This window comes from Anguilla anguilla, chromosome 16 (genome assembly GCF_013347855.1).
Source record: "Anguilla anguilla isolate fAngAng1 chromosome 16, fAngAng1.pri, whole genome shotgun sequence".
NCBI classification, from domain to species: domain Eukaryota; kingdom Metazoa; phylum Chordata; class Actinopteri; order Anguilliformes; family Anguillidae; genus Anguilla; species Anguilla anguilla.
This window is the reverse complement of record NC_049216.1, coordinates 10,453,634-10,478,232: the sequence shown is the minus strand read 5'-3', so window position 1 is coordinate 10,478,232 and position 24,599 is coordinate 10,453,634. Positions and strand designations below refer to the sequence as shown.

Sequence of the window (24,599 nt, the reverse complement as noted above, 5' to 3'; positions counted from 1 at the left end):
GCGCTGAGTATATAAAACAGATTCAGGGAGAGTGGCCAATAGGAACTTCCATCCTGTCTACAGCCACGCCCCACAGTGAAACAGCGCCGCGACAACGGCACGACCAATTAGGTTTGGTCCCTGATCTAGTGACCCCAACGTCCCACGGAGCTACAAACTACAACAGCACCTTGCCATCCACACATCACCTGACCAACTCCAGAAACCTCTGCCCCACAAGAGACAACACCCACCCACCACCCACCACCCACCCACGGAGGACCTAGTGTGTGAGAAGGGAGGGCCTAGTGTGTGAGAAGGGAGGGCCTAGTGTGTGAGAAGGGAGGGCCTAGTGTGTGAGAAGGGAGGGCCTGATGTGTGAGAAGGAGGGCACTTGTTCAAGCGACAGGCAGGTCACACGTCTTAAGGCGGTCTTCTAAAATAGCAAATTAAATAACGGTGGAGACCCGAGCTAACAGTCTGCGGACTAAAATACTCAGGAAATGGGTTTTAATAACACGGCCCCGGGCGCGCAATCGCTTCCCACCGACAGGAGCCGCTGAGAGTTCCGAGGGACAGCTTCGGCGCTCCGATTCCTTAAAACTGCGATGAGGCCGACCCCTTCGAGCCCAGCAATCCCGCTCCAAAGCCCTCCATTACGGCTCCCGTTTCATTTCGAGCGGAATCCGCAGCGCCTTCGCTCATCTCCACGCGCCCGCGGGCCTCGCGGTTCTGCAGCCAATCAGACGCGGCGCGGCTCCACGCGGTTAAAGTGCGGTACCGCGATCCTGGCCCACGTTCAAAAATGCCGCCCCAGAGCGCCGATGCAGAATCGAGCTTCGAATTTCCACTCGCAAACGGACAGGATCGCGATACGGTATCTCAAATCAGCGCCGCTGCTCAGAGACACTCTATGAATACGGGCCCCGTTTCAAAGCACGGAGCTCTGCCAGTTTTAGTGTACCACCATTAAGAGAGAACTATATCCTCCAGAGACCAAGAAAAAAAAGGGCTCCTGAATTTTGATGAGTGTTTTCCCCCCCTTCTTTTACATGATCTAAGTGTTTGGTGTGGAGGGGAAAAAAAACATGTTACAATAAAAAAAAATTGTCAAAGTATATTTTAACTTTTCTTCTTTAAGGCTCAGTGGGAGTAAACATAGCAGCACGTATGGCCTGAGAGATACGCTCCAGTGAGAGGACGGACCTGAATGGCCAGACCGCAGGGGGACATGAGATGGAGCTGAATCCCTGCTTCGCCCTGAAAGCCTGGCCTTCTTCTTCTTCTTCTTCTTCTTCTTCCTCCGCCATTCATTAAAAACACCCACGGGGCAGCTGCATTCAACAGCTCGCGGATCCAACCGCCACCGAGCAAACAGACAGCTCTGCCTGAGCGGAATTAATAATCAAACTGGGGTTCGTAAAAAAAATAAATAAATAAATAAAAAGACATTTAAGTCAGCGTGCCATTATAGCGACAATCCTCCGGGCGCTCTGAAGCCCCTCCCACGCGGGCCGAGGAGCGATGACCTCACCACCGGGCCCACTCGGGCGCCTCCGAGCCGGAGCAGGCAGAGAATAAAGAAAGCGTCGTCTAGACAACCCCCCTCCTGCGGCCACGGCGACCGCAGGACTGCAGGCGAGAGAGCCAGGTGTGCGCCATTTACAGGTGAACAGATTTTTGACAACAGGGCGGCCATTCTGGCTCTGTTCACCATCACACGCTCTTCCCTTAAGGGTCCTCAGGTACAGCCATGTCCTTTTTTTTGGATTAAATATAATTGTTCACTCAATACACTTTTTTTGTTATTGTTGCTGTTGTTTAGTTGTTTTTTAAAGCCATATACTGTATACTGACATTCACATCTGAAAAGTGTTCAGGTACGTCAAATTAACGTTGCACAAAATACTACGCAGCACGAGGAACCCGACTGTGAATATCCAGGGAGCAGTTTCTGGCTGTACCCCTGTTACAGCCGGAGGCCGTGGGGTCCCTTATCGAAGCACCGCCACAGACCGCGCCCTTCGTCCCGCCCCACCCCAGCAGGGGGCGCCACGCGCCGGGGAGCGCCGCTCTCTGTCGCCACAAAACGCGAGCGATTCAGCGGAACGCACTTCCGTATGGCGGACTCGCGCTCGGAAGAGGTTTCGCTCAAACGTGCCATAAATTGCGTCCGCACATTGGAAGCGTTTTATCTTTGGGGCCAGGAGTCCCCAGACGGGACGGGACGGGACGGAATGGGGGGGGGGAGGGGGGGCCTCCGGATGAGGCTGTTAACCCCCATTTGGAGGTCAATTACACAGGCGCAGAAGACAAATTGAGGCACATAAGAATAAAGGTCACGCTTTCTATTTTCACAGAGAGCGCCTTTCGCTGCACTTGACGGGCACTCGTGAGTCTGAAGGAGAGCCGGTCAGAGCTTCAATCTAGCCACAGTGCCAGCACAGCTCTCTGGGGCCAATTCACAATTTCCTGGCATGTGATTTTAGGGCTTCCCTGTCTAAATTATTATTTTTTAATTATAATTTTTTGTACTTATTTATAATGCACAGCACAAATAATATTTACCATATAAAATGGGCAATTAAAATGGATACTGAAGCACCATATCGACATGAAACAATACGAGGACAATAATATAGTGTGGGGCCTCTCTATAACTTTAATTAGATCATTAAGGGAACATATTTAATGAAAGCACATGTGATGCCTCTTGCATTAAACCCACACCTGGAAAACTTGGGCCGGCTTCAACGCTGGACGTTTTTGCCAGGACTGCCAACCCACTCCTAGCCCGTCCCCGCCCCCGGCCCCTCCCCTGCGTCTGCCCTGCACACGTGACGACTCACTCTTAAAGAGGAATTACCCCTCTCCGTAACAAGCGCCATCTACATGGAGGCTGTGCCGTACCATGGAATCAAACCCGCAACCCCCTGTCCCGGAAAGGCTATGACGCGCTGGCCGGCCTATCAGAGCCCAGCAGTGAACGGCGTCCTGCGCGGTTTAAGCCGATTGGACGGCTGACTCCAGGCTCTGAGCTCTGAGGCATCCCGGCCTATCCTCTCACTGCAGTTTACCATCGCAGGCGTGACAGCGGCTACGGATCAGACTGAGATCAGACCAGACTAATAAGACCAGGATCTGACTGGCGCACACGTGCACCCTGGAGCTGTGTGTATACAAGCGACAGAGGGAGGGAGGGAGAGAGGGAGAGAGAGAGAGTGAGAGAGGGAGGAGAGAGAGAGAGAGAGAGAGAGAGAGAGAGAGAGGGAGGAGAGAGAGAGAGAGAGATGCACTTCCTCCTTCCTTGCACTAAATATTTACAAATGAGAGATGTATATTTCCAGAAATTATCCCTAATTATAAATAATTTAATTTGCCTATCAAAAGTGAAAGTGAAACGTGCAATTATAATGCTGTTGCTGTTATTGCTAGATATTACATTGATCATCATTATTATCTAAATATTATATTATTATTTTACATATTTATATGCATGCTTTGGCAATAATTACATTTGTGTTTCATGCCAATAAAGCAATTTGAATTTGAATTTAAATCGGAGAGAGAGAAAGAGTGTGCGCTGGTTACCATAACGAACATGACAGCTCTACCTCGCCCCCCGCTCCCGTTCTAATCAGCACCATGGAAACAAGGCAAGCGCCACAGCTGCTGACTGCTCCTACCAAAAAAACAGCCCAATTCTCTCAGCAAAAGGGGCTCTAGTTATTCCGGCTCATTCTACCTACCATTATCACTATAGTTTATTCTTGTTTTGACTAGCCAGCAAACCAAACTGCATTTCGGTTTATGCAAATTGTACTTGGGGGAAACGGGGGGGGGGGGGGGGGATTTGTAAATCTATAAGATCCTGGTTACAATTCCCACTTTGACAGACACACGCACGCATGATAGTGTATGAAATCGGGTCAAAAATCCGTTTTTTTTTTTTTGCTTTGTTGTGAAGACAGTATCTGAAACAATTATGTGCAAACAGACGTGCACCATCGCATCAGACGAACACGGACCCAAAACCTGAGCCAACGGGCGATGAACACAATTTCCTGGTGCGAGGAAAAGGGATTCAAGAGAAAGCGTGTAAAAGAGTGAGAACGGAAGAGAGGAGAGCAGGCCTACAGTGCAGTCGCACTGAATATATATTCCCTTCTTTCTTAAACGCCACCTTGCAAACCGTGATCGATGCACGGTCGGGTAAAGGGGAAACGGAAACAACCTGCTTCGGACGGACGCTATGTCGCACGCGTCGCAGACCGTTAACGCCGGGGGGCCGGTGAACGGTTCTAAAAAGCACGTTACGCGCGCTACTGCGATCGTGAGAAACAACGGGCCGCCACGGGAAACGGAAATCGCGGCGCCGGGGGGGGGGGGGGGGGGGGGGGCGGCGGCTCCGATCGCGCGTCTAACAGGTTGATAAGAATTTGACCGGGACACTGGGGTTAACAGCCCTGCTCTTTTCAAAAATGTTTTTGGGCCTGTAACTGGGTCATCTCCTCTCGTCTGAAGGACGGAACCTTCCCCAGCAGTGACCCCATCAGTGTGTGTGTGTGTGTGTATGCAAGTATGTGGATGTGTCTGTTGGGTGTGTGTGCGCACGTATGTGTGGGCATGTGCGTATGTGAGCATGCATGTCAGTGTGCATGTGTGCGCATGTGTATGAGCGTTTGTGTATGTTAAAGCTCACACGTGTTTGTGTGTATGACAGCGTGTGTGCTTATGTATGTGAGTGCGCCTGTGTGAGTGTGTCTCCCTCTCTCACAATACAGCTTTATTCGTTATATACTCGATTTATATGAATCACTGTACCATCACAACTCATCTCCTATCACACGAGGTGATATGTGGGAGGAGAGCATCACACACCTGCAGGGAGAGATGGAAGCGAATCTTCTATCAATCCCACAATCCTTTCCGAGAAGAGCTCGGCAGGAGGACAACGTTGCAGCGAAGAGAGCAGCTCAAGCCACAGAACCACCAAACCACTGTAACCTAACAGGCTTCTCCCACACAGCCACACCACTACCACCAGCACTGTCCCAACACCCACACTCAGAACAGCACACAGCCACACCACTACCACCATCACTGTCCCAACACCCACACTCAGAACAGCACACAGCCACACCACTACCACCATCACTGTCCCAACACCCACACTCAGAACAGCACACAGGCACACCACTACCACCAGCACTGTCCCAACACCCACACCCAGAACAGCACACAGGCACACCACTACCACCAGCACTGTCCCAACACCCACACTCAGAACAGCACACAGGCACACACTGCACCACACACACACCCACACTCAGTACACAGGCACACACTGCACCACACACACACCCACACTCAGTACACAGACACACACTGCACCACACACACACCCACACTCAGAACAGTACACAGGCACACACTGCACCACACACACACCCACACTCAGAACAGCACACAGACACACAATCAGTAAGCCTCACACACTCGTTCTTTACAGCACACACACACGCAGTATATATTATACAGCACATACACTTAGTACAGCACAGAAAGGCACACACTAAGAATCACGGGAGCGTACCTATGTTCCCAGGTACATAGGACGTTAGGAACATAGGACCCTGGGAGAGCACATATGTAGAGCTGGGGAACATAGGTAGAGCTGGGGAACATAGGGAATATAGGAATGACCCCAAGACCACACATGCACATACATCTGTAACACTGAAGAAGAGCATGAACAGCACTTGCTTAAGGATAAACTTTAGACTTCTGTTATCATTCCATAATATGCTGAACAGTACATGCAGTTTCTAAAAAATGACACAGGGCCAAACTAAGAAAATAGCTTGTTAAAGGTGAACAATTAAGCTACAATCAATTTAATGGCTCCTTTCTTCAAGCAACAGGATCAAAAGCAAGAGGAAGGGGGTTTGCAGTAACCCCAAAATAGTATCAAATGCATTTACCAATTGCATTCAGAATTTCCTGAAATGGATTTTGAAAATCTTCAGTCTGAAAGTGAAAATTATCACATAAACTACTAAACCAGGGCTGCCCAGTCCTGTAGGTTTTCAGCAAAGCACATCTCACTCAACAGCTAGAGATCGTTGAGCTGCTAATTAGTAGAATCAGGTGTGCCAAATTAGGGTTGATGTGAAAATCTACAGGATGGTAGATCTCCAGGTAAAGTGTTGGGCAGCCCTGTTTTAAACTTTGTATAACCCTGGCAAGTATAAAATAAACAGTTACCATCAACTGAATGCAAGCGATCCATAATTTGCAACAATCAGACCTATGCCAGTATTTTAAACACTTCAAGCTCCAATTTTTAAATTGAGTCAACCAAATCCTGGCAAATTAAATCAGTAGGGTGCTAATGGCTGAAAATGTGGACACATGGTCATGACACTGAACCATTTTCATAAAATGAAGACTGCAAAGACAAACCAAACGGCAATAAACTAAACCTCCATTTTGTTCAAATAAATTTAAGGAAGAAATAAAATAAAAAATAAAAAAACACTTTCAACAAACTTAATTGATCATGTGATTGGCTGTAACAAAAACACGGGTTCAAGGTGCATCCCTGGATTTTAAGAACCCCCTGAATTAATATACAACCTAAGCCAAGGATCTTATACTCTGGTCCTGGAGGGCTGCAGTGTCTGCAGGTTTTTGCAATATCCTTTAAATCAGTAGCCAATTTAAACCTTGGAATGAATGTATGTGGACTAATTAGCCACCCAATCACTTTAATTAAGCTCACAAGCACGAAGCACACAAAAAACCAGCTGACAACAGTGCTCCATATGAATTAAATTTAAGATCCTTGTCCTAAACTATGAGAGGCTGTCCAACTGTTTAATCAGAAACTGAAAAAAATAATTGTGACTCAGTGGTAGAAAAAAAACATTTTCATTCACAGAGACAACACATTCACAGAGCTGCATAAATCAGGAGTGCTTGGGTAATGTTTCCGGGCTAGAGATGGATCAGAGAAACGAGGAAAGAGGAGGGGTTAATAGCAATCAATACGTTCAGCTGAGTACAAAATGAGCAGTGCAGTGCAGGCTGGCTATTGTTGGGTTTGCTAACAACAGAATCTGATTCAAGATGGCAAAAAGATGGTCATTTGTTGGGTTTGCGATGTTTGTCTGGTTTGGCTATTTTTGTGACGCTGTGGAAGATGCAGCTACCCCCACTTCAGTGGATCGTCCATCTGTTGAGATTCCAGTGATTAATGACACGGCTATGGGGCTACAGTCTGACAGCCCAGTAATACCTGCCATTGTTACGGGTCCGCCACCCTTTTTTAATCCTGCATTCCCTCCTGCTCAAGGTGATTTTTTCATTGAGAGGCCTCCAACAACTCTGGCTCCTGTGGGCCAGCCTTCCTACCAGAGGCCAGCAGCTACCATGGTACCTGTGGGTCAGCCTCCCTACCAGAGGCCAGCAGCCACTATGGTTCCAGTGGGGCAGCCATTCTACCAGAGGCCAGCGGCTACTATGGTTCCAGTGGGGCAGCCATCCTTTGAGACCCTAGTGCCACCTCGTATTCCTGTGGGCCAGCCATTCTACCAGAGGCCAGCAGCTACTATGGTTCCAGTGGGGCAGCCATCCTTTGAGACCCTAGTGCCACCTCGTATTCCTGTGGGTCAGCCTCCCTACCAGAGGCCAGCAGCCACTATGTTACCTGTGGGCCAGCCATTCTACCAGAGGCCAGCAGCCACTATGTTACCTGTGGGTCAGCCTCCCTACCAGAGGCCGGCGGCTACTCTGCCACCAGTGGGTCAGCCTCCCTACCAGAGGCCGGCGGCTACTCTGCCACCAGTGGGTCAGCCTCCCTACCAGAGGCCGGCGGCTACTCTGCCACCAGTGGGTCAGCCTCCCTACCAGAGGCCGGCGGCTACTCTGCCACCAGTGGGTCAGCCTCCCTACCAGAGGCCGGCGGCTACTCTGCCACCAGTGGGTCAGCCTCCCTACCAGAGGCCGGCGGCTACTCTGCCACCAGTGGGTCAGCCTCCCTACCAGAGGCCGGCGGCTACTCTGCCACCAGTGGGTCAGCCTCCCTACCAGAGGCCGGCGGCTACTCTGCCACCAGTGGGTCAGCCTCCCTACCAGAGGCCGGCGGCTACTCTGCCACCAGTGGGTCAGCCTCCCTACCAGAGGCCGGCGGCTACTCTGCCACCAGTGGGTCAGCCTCCCTACCAGAGGCCGGCGGCTACTCTGCCACCAGTGGGTCAGCCTCCCTACCAGAGGCCGGCGGCTACTCTGCCACCAGTGGGTCAGCCTCCCTACCAGAGGCCGGCGGCTACTCTGCCACCAGTGGGTCAGCCTCCCTACCAGAGGCCGGCGGCTACTCTGCCACCAGTGGGTCAGCCTCCCTACCAGAGGCCGGCGGCTACTCTGCCACCAGTGGGTCAGCCTCCCTACCAGAGGCCGGCGGCTACTCTGCCACCAGTGGGTCAGCCTCCCTACCAGAGGCCGGCGGCTACTCTGCCACCAGTGGGTCAGCCTCCCTACCAGAGGCCGGCGGCTACTCTGCCACCAGTGGGTCAGCCTCCCTACCAGAGGCCGGCGGCTACTCTGCCACCAGTGGGTCAGCCTCCCTACCAGAGGCCGGCGGCTACTCTGCCACCAGTGGGTCAGCCTCCCTACCAGAGGCCGGCGGCTACTCTGCCACCAGTGGGTCAGCCTCCCTACCAGAGGCCGGCGGCTACTCTAGCACCAGTGGGTCAGCCAGCATTTGAGAGACCAGTACCGCCAGCTTTCACACCTGTGGGCCGCCCTTCCATTGAGAGGCCAGTGCCTCCTGTTCCTGCGGGCCAGCCTCCCTATCAGAGGCCAGCGGCTACTCTGGCACCAGTGGGTCAGCCTCCTTATCAGAGGCCGGCGGCTACTCTGGCACCAGTGGGTCAGCCATCCTATCAGAGGCCGGTGGCTACTCTGCCACCAGTGGGTCAGCCTCCTTATCAGAGGCCGGCGGCTACTCTGGCACCAGTGGGTCAGCCTCCTTATCAGAGGCCGGCGGCTACTCTGGCACCAGTGGGTCAGCCTCCCTACCAGAGGCCGGCGGCTACTCTGGCACCAGTGGGTCAGCCATCCTATCAGAGGCCGGTGGCTACTCTGGCACCAGTGGGTCAGCCATCCTATCAGAGGCCGGCGGCTACTCTGGCACCAGTGGGTCAGCCATCCTATCAGAGGCCGGCGGCTACTCTGGCACCAGTGGGTCAGCCATCCTATCAGAGGCCGGTGGCTACTCTAGCACCAGTGGGTCAGCCATCCTATCAGAGGCCGGTGGCTACCTTGGCTCCTGTGGGTAAGCCTTCCTTGGATCCAGTGCTTCCAGTCCTGCCTGTGCCAGATATTGTGAGGGCCATCTGTGGGGAGAGCTTGCTACAAGTGGAAGTGAATGCTATTCTGCTTGGTATTGGGCAGCTAGTCCATCCATCTGAGATCACCCTGGGAGGCTGTGGACCTGTTGAGCAGGACAAGTCTGACTGGCAGCTGCACTTTGTGACTGAGCTGCATGGTTGTGGCAGCACACAGATGGTATGTCTGATTTGGCATAATGTAATTGGACAGTGGATGTACAACTAACCTTAATCTGACATCAACCTCTTTCAGATGACTGAAGACTCTCTAATCTACACCTTTTCCTTGAATTACCAACCCAAAGCACTTGTTGGCACTCCTATCGTAAGGTCCAGTGAAGCAGTGGTTCTCATCCAGTGCCATTACCCAAGGTTTGTGTCCTACGTCCTACTAGAGGCTTCGAACGTACATTTTGATTTCTCGTGTGCATTTGTGCCTTGCTTTGACCCTAACGTTGCACATTAAATCGATTATACTTCAAATTAATTTTTCCCTCCCCACCACCCACAGACTGCACAACGTGAGCAGCAATGCCCTGCACCCAACCTGGATCCCCTACCAATCGACCATGTCTGCTGAAGAACTCCTTGTCTTTACCCTGAGGCTCATGGAAGGTACGTTGCAGTCTTTACGCAAGTTTCTTTCGATAGTCGTGTATTGACGACGCTCTACCCATCAACAGATGACTGGCAACAGGAGAGGGCCTCTCGCACATTTTTCTTGGGAGATACACTGAAAATTGAGGCCTCTGTAGTCCAGGCCAACCATGTGCCCCTCCGTGTCTTCATTGAGAGGTGTGTCGCTTACTTGGATCCCAGCTTGGCTCCCAGCTATGCTTTCGTTAAAGAAGATGGGTGAGTAGTCCGTGCAATAGTCAGACTGAAATGTTTCATGTGATGAGCATACTTGTCTTGATATGGCATCTCTTTAGGTGCCTAATGGATTCCCAGCTACCAGGCTCCCACTCGATGTTCCTGCCCAGGCTACAGGATGACAAGCTCCGCATGGAAGTGGATGCTTTCAGATTTGCCCAGGAGGACCGAAGCTCCGTGAGTACAACGCCATTCATGGTTTCAGACTTGCTCATTTCACGATTTGCTGGTACTAAAACTTTGCACCCTACAGATTTACTTTTATTGTCACCTGAAAGCCACTGCAGCTTCAGATCCTTATGGGGGCAAGGCTTGCTCATTCTCTCCAGAAGCTGGCCGGTTAGTAAATTGGATATTTTGAAGTATCTACGGTCCATCAAGAAATAACCGTCCCCTTTTCATTTATTTATTTCCCCAGGTGGCTCAGCCTCTCTGGAATGGATGTGTGTAGTTGCTGTGAAGCTAGCTCTTGTGTGGCTAGGAAGGGGAGAAGTCTGGACGAGTCAGGTTGGACCTCATTGCAGGTTTATCTTTGGTAGAATATCAGTTCTGCCAGCTGGTGGCACGGTGTGACTTGTGCTTCTCGTCTGCAGCTGCCCAGTGGGAAGGTGACGCCCTCCTTGGTCCTGTTACTATCCAGCAGGCTGCTGCCACTGACCTCGTGTCAGAGTCTAGGAGCAGTCTCTTGAAGGCAGAGGATCACAAAGCTACAGGTAAGCGGTCCTGTATTTTGTTACACCAACAATGATTAGTCTGTTTCAGACTTTCAGCCTTGTGAAACTTGTGAACAGGTTGCCCTACAGGGTTGGAGTCCTGATCTATGTGGTCACTTCTGGCACTACGATCTTTACTTCACTCTAGTGTGTTTTACTGCACCTTGAACTGATGCACTTGTTGTACGTCGCTCTGGATAAGAGCGTCTGCTAAATGCCTGTAATGTTATTTGAACTGTTCCTCCTAGGTGCGTCACCTGTGGCTATAGTCGTGGCTGGAGTGACTGTTACAGTGGGAATCCTCTGTATGATCGTGCTGGCAACTGTACTGCGTTGGAGACGACGCAAGTCTCTCTTGTATGAGGAGTCTGGTTAATTAAAAAAATGTGAAAGTGCTTTCTGACTCTGCCTGTTTAATTGTTTGGTTTAGTTTTTGTGTTTTGCTGGTCCAAAACCATGGTTGCCTGAAATGGGAAAATTTGTGGTTCTGCACTACCTGCATGGTGGGGGGGGGGGCGACAGCTCAGGAGGTAAGAGCGGTTGTCTGGCAGTCAGAGGGTTGCTGGTTCGATCCCCGCCCTGGGCGTGTCGAAGTGTCCCTGAGCAAGACACCTAACCTCGAACTGCTCTGGTGAATGAGGCATCAATTGTAAAGCGCTTTGGATAAAAGCGCTATATAAATGCAGTCCATTTACCTGCAGTCTTTAATCTTTGCTACTTGATTCCTTATACCATTTTTGTTTTCAAAACGTGCGCATGCACACTGCGGCAAGACTCTTGTCAATTTGAATTTGCTTGCCTTCAATTATGACTGAGTTGCAGCTTTTACTTGACCGTAGGGGGTGGGCTGGGCTTTCTCCATTCAAACTTGTGAGGTTAGAAGGCTGACATAACACCTAGTTAGGTGTTCTGTAATTCAATTTGGTATGTAACATTTACTTTGTCACGAGCTACTTGCTGTTTCTAATATAATGGTAGCTGTGCTCATGTTTTACTGCAGTGAGGGCACTGGCTTTGCCATAAGCCAGTTCAACCCTTCCCCTAATTAAATACTCAAGCTTATCAAGTTTTGGGTGGTCAAACTGCAAATGGCTTGTCTTTCATTAAGATGTGCATTTTCTTTTTTTATTATTTTTGAAGTCTTTCACGTCCTGAAATCAAATTATAAGGTCAGGAAAAAAATCCAGTCTGACTGCTCCAGGCTCAGAAATGAGCCACTCTAAATTTCACCATGCCTGAATCTTGACAACCAATCAGGACGGCCCTCAGCAAGGAGGCTGATCTGGACCGCTATGCCTGTCAATCATGTGGCACATTCACAGCGCTGTCAAAGCAGAGATACCTCGTGGGGGTTCTGACGGGGGGGGCGTCACCAAAAGCCTTGGCAGAGACTCGGCCCGACTCCCGCGCAAAAAAGGGCGGGTGTGCTCCGGGCTCCCGTGCGCGCGCTCATAGGAAGACGTGGGGATCGACGAAACGCGGGCGCGGCTAACCTCACAGAGCTCGTCCGGGAATTCGACGGAACAAGATCTGTGTCGCGGCTTCAGCCGGCGCGATGGGGAAGTGCGTTACCAAACGCAGCCGCTGGGACCTTGGAGCAGCCGCGGCGGTGCTCTCGTGCCTGAGCTAAATCCATTTTCCTTGGGCTCCCCAGGTGTTAAAATGCACCGGCAGCAACTCTTTCCCACAGCTGCCGTCAGCCTTAATAAATCACGTCAGCCAACACCTATGGATGCACATGTATGCATGTTGTCCTCACAGACCGCACCCTCGAACACCCTAAAGTGTATATGCTTTACAGGTAACCAGCAAAAATCAGTCTCAAATTTAACATGAGCATGTGAAGAGTAATGTGAGGTAAGATAGTAATATAGCAACTCATCAGCCCTAGGCTTCTTCTAGGCTGTGGGACTCTGAGGGTGGAACCAGAATCCCAGCGATTCAGTCTGGTATGGAACCACTCAGTCCACGGGTCCAGGGGCAGGTAGGAGTGCTAAGGCCAGCGCGCCTCACAGGAAACCACACGATCAGAACAAAGAACTTGAGTGACGTTTTTACGTACCACAACACACTTGCCCTCTGCTCACCTATTAAACTCCCATCAAAACAATTGGTTGATACATTAATTTCCATCCAGGAAAATTAGAAAATGGACCCGGAGAACTGCGGCCGAATCGTCTCCGTTTCACCATTTGGAATCCCACAGCAATGCATTTTAAAGTAGGCCTATCTGTCTTAGATGCGCCTCGTGTAGACAGTGATGGTGAAAAGCAATCTTTGCTGAATTGCAAGGTGATTATTAAGTAATAAGTCCCCTCGAAACAATATTCCAGGCAAATCGCTTGGAGAAGTGCCAATAAGAAACCGCTACGGGGAACAATTTCCTGCGAACCGCTGTGGGCGTGTGTGTGTGGGCGTGTGTGTGTGGGAGTGTGTGTGCGCGCGCGTGTGTGTGGGTGTGCGTACGCAGTTTGTGTGTGAGAGCCTGCATGTACGCAGTATGTGTGCAGGGGTTTGGTGTATAAATGTATTTTTGTGGAGATCACTGGGTTGGAAACTGAAGCCTGAAGTTAATTAAAGCTCAAAAACGCAGTGTACAGACAGGACGTGATTTCTGGCAGGTGTTAATGAATACGTAAAAAGCCGCTGATCCACAAGGGGGTCGGAGCAGTCGCCCTGGCAGGACAGCCTGAACGGCAGCGGCGCTTGAGAGAATCTGGCCGAAGTCCGAAGGAGGGCCCACCCGGGTTCACAGCGAAAGCGACCTTTCGCTACACAGCGACGTCACGGCGGCTCAGAGCTTCAATGAGAGCGGCTTTCAGCCGTCCCCGTCGCGTGAGTGACCTTTCCGCCCCCCCACCCCACGTGGCGGCCGTCCCGCCGGACCCATCCAGCATCTCCCCCCCCCACAGAAACCCAAACGGCAGCCATATTATTACCTCACGCGCCCAACTCGGCCCCCGCTCGCAAACATCAAAAGCGGGCCGCGGAGCGGTGGCTCAGAGCAAAAGGGCCGGGTATCGATCTCCCTCCCTTTTATCCGAAACGGCTCGGGGCGCGTTTTCCGCGGGCGCGCGGAGAGCGGCGGGGCGGGTAAACGAGGGGGGAGAGCCGCCGTCCCGGCGACGCGCTGAAGATTGCGGGGGGGGGGGGGGGACGCGCAGGATCAGAGACAAACAAAGAGGGCCGCCGCTAATGCGATTCCGCTCTAAATTAATTAAAAGGAACCCAATTAGGCTTAGCGGCAGGAGTCAGGAGGGACGCGGACTGCTAATGCGCAGCGATACCGAAGCCTCTCCTCCTCCGACCGCGAACGCGTTGTTGGGCAACAACCGCGGCGTTTTGCAGCCTGACTTGTTTGGCCGCTTTGTGGTTTGGACGATCCGGGGTGCGAAGAGGAAGAGGAAGAGGAAATTTTCAGTGAGAACTGAAATAATTAAGTACTGCGTGACCTTTCTCTTACCTGAGACGCTCACACGCTCTGACATTAAGAGGCTCTTCAGAATATTCATTTGAATGTTTGTTGTTTATGGTAACCTCTTTATCCTGCATTTACATGCGCACACACGCAAGCACACACACACACACACACACACACAAACGCACACACACACACACACACATTCAACACCATTAAGACCCAATTTGACAGCCAGCTCCACTTAGTGTTTTTAATGACTCCACATTGTGCATGTCCAGCTGTTCTCTCTGAGCCTCATGCGAGGGACGGGTCCTGTAATGAGCCCAATAATAACGACACCCATCCCACTTCAGCTTTTCCCCGCTCGCCACAAATAGCAGTGCCATTACCCGGGCCTGGGAGAGCGATGCAGGCGCACGGGCGGCGTTTACGGCAGACATCCGGTGAAGTGGTGGGCCGCACAGGTGAGACTGCGGCTAAGGTTACGTGCTCTCAGGTACAAATGATTTTCATTCAGTGCGATTGCACTCTCTCCCCCACCTTCTCTCTCTCTCTCTATCTCTTTCTCTCTCTCTCTCCCTCTCTCTCTATCTCTCTCTCTCTCCCCCCTCCCTCCCTTCCTCCCTCCCTCTCCTCTCTCTCTCCTCAAATAAAGTTTTCACGGTCAGGGCAGAGATTACCGTATTTTCAACATGCAGATTACTCCCACACGAAACAGCAGGAGCTTGGTTCAGATAAGACACCCCAGTAGCAGGTCGCTATTACCCACCATGCCGTGCGGCAGCGCACAGTTTCTAGGCTGGAGGAAAGCTGTGGGGGGGGTTCAAACACTTGAGCCCTCTACCCAGCATTCAAACTGTGACAGAAAAATGTAGGGAGACCACATGTTCGCCTAACAGCCAATCAGAAAAAGCTGTCCTGTGTCTCTCGCAGTGCGGAGGAGGGAGGGCGGGCGTGTGCAGAGACTCACATGTAGCGCAGGTGTGGGTTCTGGGAGAAAGCTCTCGCCTGGATCACCCGCAGGTTGGAGTTCATGATTGTTCTGAAAAACAGAAACACACACGCTGATGTACACACTCCCAGAAGTAACACACACACAGTCACGTACACATACACGGGTATAGCACACACACTCATATACACATACCCAGGTATAACACACACTCATATACACACCCCCAGGTATAGCACACACACTCATACACACATACGCAGGTATAGCACAGACCAGACGCAGTTGAAGCACACACACTCTGGTAAACGCACTCTGGTATAACTGGTATATCACACCCGCACTGGTCACCAGAGCTGGGCTGTGGCCCCCTGTTCCTTTAAAGCAGAGGGAAGGAGAGGGAATGTGAGAGGAGGGGAGGGGAGGGAGGGGTAATTTATCCTTACTCCCCCGGTGGCCTTTATGTACTCTAATGAGGCTCCACGCTCCGGCCCAGAGCACACGGCTCGGCACGGAGCAGCACCGTCAGGGTAGAGGCGGCGTCCCAGCCTCGCCCCACACCTCACAGACGGGGGAACGGCTCCACACTGCCAGGCCGGCACTAACAACCCGCTACCAGCAGAGGCACGACTGGCATCATCAATCTGAGCCAATGTAGCGCAGGCTTTTACAGAGACGGGGTCCTGAGCCAATGTAGCGCAGGCTTTTACAGAGACGGGGTTCTGAGCCAATGTAGCGCAGGCTTTTACAGAGATCGGGTTCTGAGCCAATGTAGCGCAGGCTTTTACAGAGATCGGGTTCTGAGCCAATGTAGCGCAGGCTTTTACAGAGATCGGGTCCTGAGCCAATGTAGCGCAGGCTTTTACAGAGATCGGGTCCTGAGCCAATGTAGCGCAGGCTTTTACAGAGACGGGGTTCTGAGCCAATGTAGCGCAGGCTTTTACAGAGATCGGGTTCTGAGCCAATGTAGCGCAGGCTTTTACAGAGATGGGGTTCTGAGCCAATGTAGCGCAGGCTTTTACAGAGATCGGGTTCTGAGCCAACGTAGCGCAGGCTTATACAGAGATGGGGTTCTGAGCCAATGTAGCGCAGGCTTTTACAGAGATGGGGTTCTGAGCCAATGTAGCGCAGGCTTTTACAGGGATCAGGTTCTGATTCAAGCCAGGGAAGGTGGCAGAGTTAGATTCCCTTACTTTTGACAGCAAGGCTAATGGAATTTGACAGCCCAGACCTTCCAGTCAGATAATGGATTTAACGGGTAGCGGCATTATCCTGGGGATCGTGGTGGTGTGGGTGTGGGGGGGGGGGGGGGGGGGGGGGGAGCAGTACGGAAAAGGGAAATGACGAGGCTATTATTAACACATGGATATTATCAGGACACCATTAGTTTGTTTCCCCTTTTCCCGGAGTAGCTGAGATCAGTCATTTGCACTAAATGTAGTTTTATCGTTTAAATCTGTGTGTGTTCACTAAAGGGAGATTACTCTGGAGCAGACTTTGCTGAGTCAGGTGTGAAGGAGCCACCCTTGCCATCACTAGCTTAAAAAGAACACACTCCTCTGTGGCATTTAAGTGTTAGCTACTTACAGGTTTTTGCAAGTATTTTACCATATTAAACTGTAATCACAGAAGCCTGCTGCCTGACAGAGACCCTGCCATTTGATGGAGACCCAAAGCACAGGGGCTGGGGGGTTTGGGGGGGGGGGGGGGGCAGTAAGGATCCACTGACCAAAGGATAACATCAGCACGTGCCCAAAGTGGTGAACGCGACACAAAACCGAGAGCTCTTGGTGGTCTGGTGGTCTCGGGTTTGAATACTTGGTCTCAGGTTTGAATACTAGCCTACAGGTTTTCAGAATTTAGCACGTTAGCACGGCCAGCCGTTCGTTGCCAAGCCCCAGCGGTCACTGGAGGCGCTGGTGTGAAGCAGGGGGGGGCGGTCCAGGCGTGATCGGTGACGCCAATGCTACAGGCAACGCTAACGAGGGGCGGACACTCCGGAAGCTTCTCTGATGAGAAGAGGCAATGCCAGTGCTGTCCCAGAGTAGCACAGGGGGCACTGCTTTTTTTGTAAGGGGCGTGGTAGAGAAAGCTATAGGCCAAGGACAGGGAGAACTTACTGCAGCATTTCAAAAGAGACTTTTGTTAACTGAATTTGCCTGCTGCTTTTTGGCAAATGACTGGATCTGTGTGAAAGCGGGGCTGAGGGGCCAAGCGGCCAAAGGCCTTTGCGTGCCGAACAGGGGAGGCTCGTCTGGAAGTAAGCTCTTACAGATAAATATGCTCAACGTCACCAGCACCACCCCTTCTACGCCCACACAATAACCTACACCTGCACTCACGCCATCACCCGCACAGTCAAAATCACCACGCTTAGCTACACCCACACCATTATCTACACCTCTACAGTCACCTTCACCCACAGTACTCCACCACCCACACCCAAACCTGCACAACAGACATCACCAGACAACAACAACAATCAGGACCATCTCTTCCACAGTGACCTACAAGCGCACAACCGACATCACCAGCATCACCTCCAGTCACACATATAGGAGTAACACAGCCTACACCCAAATCTACACTATAACCCACATCATCACCCACACCCATGGCATCAACCACAACATCATCGCTTCCTCTCACACACACAGGAGTGACGCCCCAACCTACAATACAACCCGCACCATCACCTACACCCACTAGATAACCCGCACCATCACCTCCATCTATGAGAACATAAACCAGGCATCCACCTTATCAGAGCCTACAGGTCATCATCAGCCAACGAGACGCCTCTTTTCTGCGACAGGCGCTAGCTCTGCTGTAGTACAGTGTGAGAACAGCACGAGACGACACTTACAGCCTCTGCAGTCCAGTGTACAGCTCCATGTCCACGTCTTTCAGCGTCTGCAAGCCCGTCCAGTTCTCTATGTGTCTGAAACGAGAGACGGGCGGAGGAGAGAGAGAGAGAGAGAGAGAGAGAGGGAACATCAGAGGGCGAACGCTGTAACACATAATCATCACCGCCGTCACCGACGCTTCCTGCTTTCTGGAACAACTTGACATTGACATTTTCACAAGTACGCGTCAATTATGCGGGGGAATTAACTGCGCTGACAAACTCGGATGTGAAAACTCCTGAAAAAAAAAAGCGAAAAAAAATGCAAAGCCACTTTAAAATTGAAATACTATGGCAACGTAAACTCTCCAAGAATGCTAGATGTCAAGGAAATAAATCGCAGGAAGTGTCAGTGAAAAGGTTATTAATATAGCACACTGGTGTTAGGCTTTGTAGTTAATGTGCCCACAGCTGCTAGGTGTAATATTGCCGCGTGCTAAAATGCATATATCTAGATAATGGGATGGACACTGTAACAAAGCACATTTACACAGAATCACAGATTTCACATAGACCTTTAAAATTGCCTTATGAACCAGCAGTTAATTCCACAAATCAAATCAGATCAGATAAAAAGGTATTTACACAGCGTATATTACAAGATATTCGTCAAATTGCACTTTACGGCATACCCTTGTCGAACACCCGGGAAAAGTATAATATTGTGATGAATATTGAAAGTGATATAGTGAGTCATTGCAGAGTCCCAATTATCCAGGGCACAAAAGAATCCATATATAATATGAACATGCAGATACAATATATTTCCAGAGAAGGCGTATGAGTGGGTACTGCCATCATATAGTCTGTAGTTATCTACTAATTCTTCCCACTGGAATAACTTATACAAATACAAGTGTTAAATATTTTCATTTAATCTGTGGTAGGGATGGTATGGAACAATACAAATCCTAAGCGCTACCTTGAAGTGATACCACCATCCTGTAACTATATTTCAAATGATGGATGAGCATGACACAAAATACCTACAATCTTCTAGGCGCAAGCATTGGAAAGTAGCATAGGTGGGGAAAAAAAACATTACGATACAACAAATCAGATTGTTTAAAATGATGTATCTATGATCAAATGTACCGGTCCCCTAACATAAAATATAACATGATAAATGAATAAACCAACTGCATGGGGATCACAGTTCAGAAATGCAACAGTAAGAGACAGCATCCATTACAGGAGGAAAGGACACCCCTTGGAGAATGCATATGGGCTGTAGGACCTTCAAACCTGCAGCTAAACTGACACTAATATATTCATACTACGGACCATAAAACTGCTAGTGTTGACTGTGGCTGGTATTTTCAAAGGGCGACACGCAACTGGCGATTGCCTCGTCCAGGGTACAGCTAGCTTCAGTCGATTTTGGGTTCAGTTCACGCTTCACCGCTCCCTAGCGACCCCTGCTGGTCACTTGGACACCCAAGGACCGCATGTGAAAGGTCCTCCTCAGACTCTGCACCATGCGAGCTTCGCTGTAGAAGCAGCCGGTGGCCTCGTGTGGTTTGGAGGAGAACCACGGATGTCTACGGTCTCCCGAATTGGCAGTGGGGTTCGCACATGAATGCAGCTGCAGTTGCAGATAATAATTAAATGCTCCAAATTAGGGTGTGAATTGGATGTGTACCACCATGCTGGGCGCCAAATCTATTTACACAAAAAAGGACAATAAAACACCAGTGACCATTTACCCACAAGTTAAATGTAAACTATAAATACAAAACGAATTCATTTATACATTCAATTAAATAATGCTTACTTAAATAGTACATTAGTGTTTTTCATATAAAAGGACTCTTAATTTGACATCAGTAGTGCAAACAGAGACCAGCAGGACAGACCCTTAAGAGGATGTAGACATTATTTTACCCCAGACACCCGACTTGGATTTGCAAATGTTTTCAGAGTGAAGCAGCAGTGAGTAATCAGTCTCTTGCGCTGCCTAAAGGGACTATCATTTTACCACCCTTCCTGTCCCAGAATGCTCTCTGAAAAGACTCTGTCTCCTGCTGATATACTCTACTGCCCGAGAGACTGACGCTTATGAGGACTGAGAACTTGGTTTGTGCAATCTGTCTGCCGTGCACAGGAAAGAGTTGTTTGTGCAGTGTGTTAGTCACACAGGAGAGAGGTGTTTCTACAGTGCGTCAGTTACACAGGAGAGAGGTATTCGTGCAGTGTGTCAGTCACACAGGAGAGAGGTGTTTCTACAGTGCGTCAGTTACACAGGAGAGAGGTATTCGTGCAGTGTGTCAGTCACACAGGAGAGAGGTGTTTCTACAGTGCGTCAGTCACACAGGAGAGAGGCGTTGTTCTACAGTGCGTCAGTCAGACAGAACTGAGGTGTTGTTTCTACAGTGCGTCAGTCATGCCCGATATAGGCCTCAGCTGTCACAAACGCAATCAGTGGACAACCAGGGGAAAAAAAAGAAGAAGAAAAGAAACGCGTCGTGCAGCTCATATTTCTGCAGAACGTCTTCAAGGCTGAGAAGCGTCTGAAAGAGCCTTCAGCTCGCTCAAACAGACCTTGGGCCGAGCCGCCAAGACCCCTCAGCCGCCGCCGGGCCTGTCGGCACAAGGCCGCGGCAGCGTCGAGTCCCGCTCGTCAAGTCCAAGGTCATCGGACTAATAAAGCAACGGTGTAGGGGGGGGCGGAGCTGGGGGGGGGGTGTTTGCTTTTCAATCTGCACAGACCCCGCACGCCTTCCTGTTAGAGGCGAGAGGTCGGATCGACGGTGTTAAACGGCGCTGAAAGACGCACGCGCCTCGCGTTCTGAGAATCCCGGGACGCGGAGAGACGATCGCGCGTCTTCGGCACCCGGCGGTCGCCGCGGCGCGCCGCAGGACGGGCGAGCCGGAGCGCGGCGGCCGTCTCCGGGGCGCGGCTCACCCTAACGCGATCGCCACAAGCCTGGGTAAACAAGACCGCAAACGCCAACTGCCGCTTCCAAGGTGATCCACAAACGCCAGCCGGCTGAACGCCGTACCTCTGACAGCACGACCTTTCCGTAACAGCTCCTCCAACTTCTCCTAGAGTATTCCCTCACAGATCCGGAACATTCTGCCACATACGGTCAATGTGAACTTTTTTTGGGGAGAAAAAAATGCCATATTTTTCCAGTGACTGTTTTTTAAACTACACTATATATTTCAGTATCTGAAAGCAGCAATAAATTGCATATGTGCCAAAATATTGTGAAGCGTAAATTCTTAGATATATACTTCAGTTTGATATCTTTCGATATATTACATTTTTGTGAGGGTTGACGGCACGCTGCTCTTTGAGCGGTGGCTGCTGCCATCCCATGAGGGGAGCCGGCCCAGAAACACCCGCCATTCCCACGAGCCCCGCGCAGAGTTCCGCAAGCCGCTGTTTGGTGTCGGGCATCTGTGTGAGGACTTTGAAGGTTCCACATCCAGATCTGTAATTCCTGTGTTGAGGCTTACAGGAATGTGGATCTGGATGTGGAGCTCTTTAAAGCCGTGTGTTCAGATTTGTATTTTAAGCATTAAGGTTTTTCAATCAAGATTTGGATCAGTGAACGCAGTGTTCAGTTTTTGATGGACCTTCTTGCTGCTTTGGACTGAGTATTTTGAATGTTCCTCGTATTTCATTTTTGCATGCATAAAACTGAGCTTCCTTAACCTCGTGTTGACCATCTCATGACCCATGTTAAACATCAGCCCTGTGCGCCACATCACTGGTCCCATGCCCAAAACATCACCCAGAGAGTTAAACATCCAGAACATCTCTGGCCCGGTGTCTGAGCACCACTGGCCCTGGGGTGAATATCAATGACCCTGTGTTTGAAAATCACAGGCTCCACACCAAAGGTTTTCCTGTGTTAATATCACCAGCCATGTCTGAACACAGCTGAACCTGCGCTGTATGTTGCAGGCCCAGGTTTGTGTAATGTTAACAGTGTCCTTGGTTTCCAATGACCTCCAACTGAGTCCAAAGCAATCAGTCACTGCATGGCACTGCATCCTCAGGATATCAGCCTTAATGGCTGCCTTATTCACATAGAAACCACAGCAGGCCTGGAAACAGGGCCTACATCTTCCAGGCATTCATTAATGTGGCCATGACAACAACAAAAAAACAGAGAGAGAAAAGCACCTGACGAGTGCTTGGACGTGGGCCTGCAATTTATTTAAGTGAAGCCGGAGAGATGCCTCATCATCTACTCGGACTGTCCTGGAACATAATAATAATAATAATAATAATAATAAAAATTTTAATCATCCATGGAAACCCTGGAGTACAGACAGGGGAGAACATCGGGGTTCATTGCAGATTCTCAATCAGTGATTTCCTCTCAGAGAACGCAAATGCTTTCGGTGCGTCTCCACGCCAACTCTCGAGACCGAAGCCACTGCCGACGGCCTTAATCCTTACCCCTTCTGACTGTCCCCAGCCCGCCTTCTGACCGTGACCAGCCCCTCCCTCCGACCATGACCAGCCCCACCTTCTGACCGTGACCAGCCCCTCCCTCAGACCATGACCAGCAAGATGACCCGCCGCTTGGCTTCACTCAGCCCTGGCGTGGCTGCATCCAGCTTAATGGAAGAAAGTGTAATAAAGGAAAGACCAGCTGAAATCCCCCCAAGACGAAGATGGAAATCCTTTGGCCGCCGCTGCTGCTGCTGCTGCTGCTGCTGTTGTTGTTGTTGTTGTTTTTGTTGTTGCTGTTGCTGTTTTTGCCGCTGAAAAGCCTGATATTTATTTGGCTCCTCTCTCGGGACGGCCAGCGTTGCTGAGGGAGGCTACGAGCCGGGATGCAAGGCTGGAGGCCAAGCGGAGATCCGGGAATGAGGCTCCGGCTGTGTTTCCCCGCCGTAGGGACCCAGGGGAATCCCTTATCATTTACTCAACTGCTCTCTAACACTGACCCTGGAAATAATTATGACTTCGGAGAATGGGGTATTTTTCTTACAACCCAAATTACAACTCAGCCACTCGCTTGATATCTCTCTTTCATCCACACCCACACCTACCAATCCCCCCCACCCACACACACACACACACACACTCACTTAAACACATTTACACTGTCTATTACATGCTCTATTTCACGTAGGGAACAACTTTTTTTCAATTTTGACTTTTTTGTTTGTGTGAAAATGCTCCATCCCCTTGGCTGGCGAAGGCGCTGTTATTTACAAGAGGAAATTCACCGGGCCCGTGATAATCCATAAGCCAAAAAAAACAGGAGCGCCCCTGACGAATCAAAGAGCGGGAGGACACAGTTGAGCAGTCAAAATCAATGGCTCCCTGCTCGGCCGGGCCGCTGCACCACACCCCGCATCGAACTCGTTTCTTCGGAGACGACCAAACAGGAAGCACTTTTATCCTCCTTGCGCTGTGAGCTGTGTGATTCGACCTTCTGGTTTTTGGTGGCGGGGGTGAGAATTAAATACAAGCTTGTTTCAATACAAACCAAAATTCTGACCGAGTTACAACCAATCAGCATTCAGCAAGGCCTGCTGGGCCCTCCTCATCCGCACCATTTAGGGGTGTCAGCTCAGTAGCGGAGACCCAAGGGGGGGGAGTAAATCCATCCATCCATTATCTAAACCATTTATTCCTGGTCAAGGTCACGGGAGGTGTGCTGGAGCCTATCCCAGCATGCATTGGGCGAGAGGCGGGAACACACCCTGGACAGTTTTGCCAGTCCGTCGCGGGGCACACACACCATTCGCTCACACACTCGTGCCTAGGGGCAATTTAGACCCATGGGGGAAACACGTGAAACCCAAAACTGAACCCTTCGGTTCACACTTTAAGGAGCCGAAAATGTGGAACCGGAGCTGTGAAGTGAAAGAGTCTCTGGTGGCCCAGTGTGTGTCTGTAACCGCAGACAGCAATACCTGAATATCGTTGTTGTCGTCTTAATAAAAAATTGAAACAAATTAAGTTTTTATTGATTTCCAAGCTCATTTCAGCCTTTCGTGACAGCCCTCCCTCTCTCTTCTGTGAAGGGGAAACTGACCGTTGGACTAACTGACCAATGGCCACCTGACCAACGCTCCCATAGGTAATCAGGGCATGGGGCGGAGCTACAAACATACAAACGCACAAATCCTGTACCTCCTCAATGCCAAACTGCAACAGAGTCTATGATTTCCAACCAAACTCAGCTTACTGTACCCACCGCTTATAATAAGCCTCACTGTGTCAGAGGCAAATACTGATCCAGAATCAGCGTGTTTGAGGAGGGCATATGGGGATATTGTCATATCAGGGAATTCTCATTTAGAGACCCTTTGAGACCCCAATCTGTTTCACCAAAAAGTGAGAAGACTGCCAGTAACAATTATTCTCACCCTAAGTACTGCGGCAGTTGCT

At 50.5% G+C, this 24,599-nt stretch overlaps 2 protein-coding genes across 4 annotated transcripts in view; one reads left to right on the top strand and one right to left on the bottom strand.

Moving 5' to 3' along the window:
- The window catches only part of LOC118215714 (NT-3 growth factor receptor-like), a 202,327-nt gene that overhangs the window by 142,129 nt on the left and 35,599 nt on the right, over nt 1–24,599 (bottom strand). For 2 of the 3 annotated variants that reach the window (XM_035396676.1, XM_035396677.1), the window contains 2 exons: nt 18,197–18,271; nt 15,349–15,420 (listed from right to left, as the gene is read on the bottom strand). In XM_035396676.1, coding sequence (XP_035252567.1) covers nt 15,349–15,420; nt 18,197–18,271 — 147 coding nt within the window. Of the gene's footprint in view, nt 1–5,963; nt 6,066–15,348; nt 15,421–18,196; nt 18,272–24,599 lie in introns of those variants that run through there. The other variant, XM_035396678.1, reaches the window with a different exon arrangement.
- Nucleotides 7,096–11,353, top strand: LOC118215717 (proline-rich extensin-like protein EPR1). Its single transcript, XM_035396680.1, has 10 exons — nt 7,096–8,435; nt 9,201–9,549; nt 9,625–9,743; nt 9,883–9,986; nt 10,055–10,226; nt 10,304–10,421; nt 10,498–10,583; nt 10,663–10,751; nt 10,838–10,957; nt 11,206–11,353. The coding sequence occupies exons 1-10, from the start codon at nt 7,111–7,113 to the stop codon at nt 11,331–11,333; spliced, it is 2,610 nt and encodes an 869-aa protein (XP_035252571.1). The 5' UTR covers nt 7,096–7,110; the 3' UTR covers nt 11,334–11,353.

What these genes read in the sequence shown, in the direction of transcription:
- LOC118215717 (XM_035396680.1), top strand. Translation starts at nt 7,111, where the DNA reads ATGGCAAAAAGATGGTCATTTGTTGGGTTTGCGATGTTTGTCTGGTTT. An exon ending in CCCAGGAGGACCGAAGCTCC is followed by an intron (nt 10,422 to 10,497) that starts GTGAGTACAACG and finishes TGCACCCTACAG; the next exon opens with ATTTACTTTTATTGTCACCT. An exon ending in GAGAAGTCTGGACGAGTCAG is followed by an intron (nt 10,752 to 10,837) that starts GTTGGACCTCAT and finishes TCTCGTCTGCAG; the next exon opens with CTGCCCAGTGGGAAGGTGAC.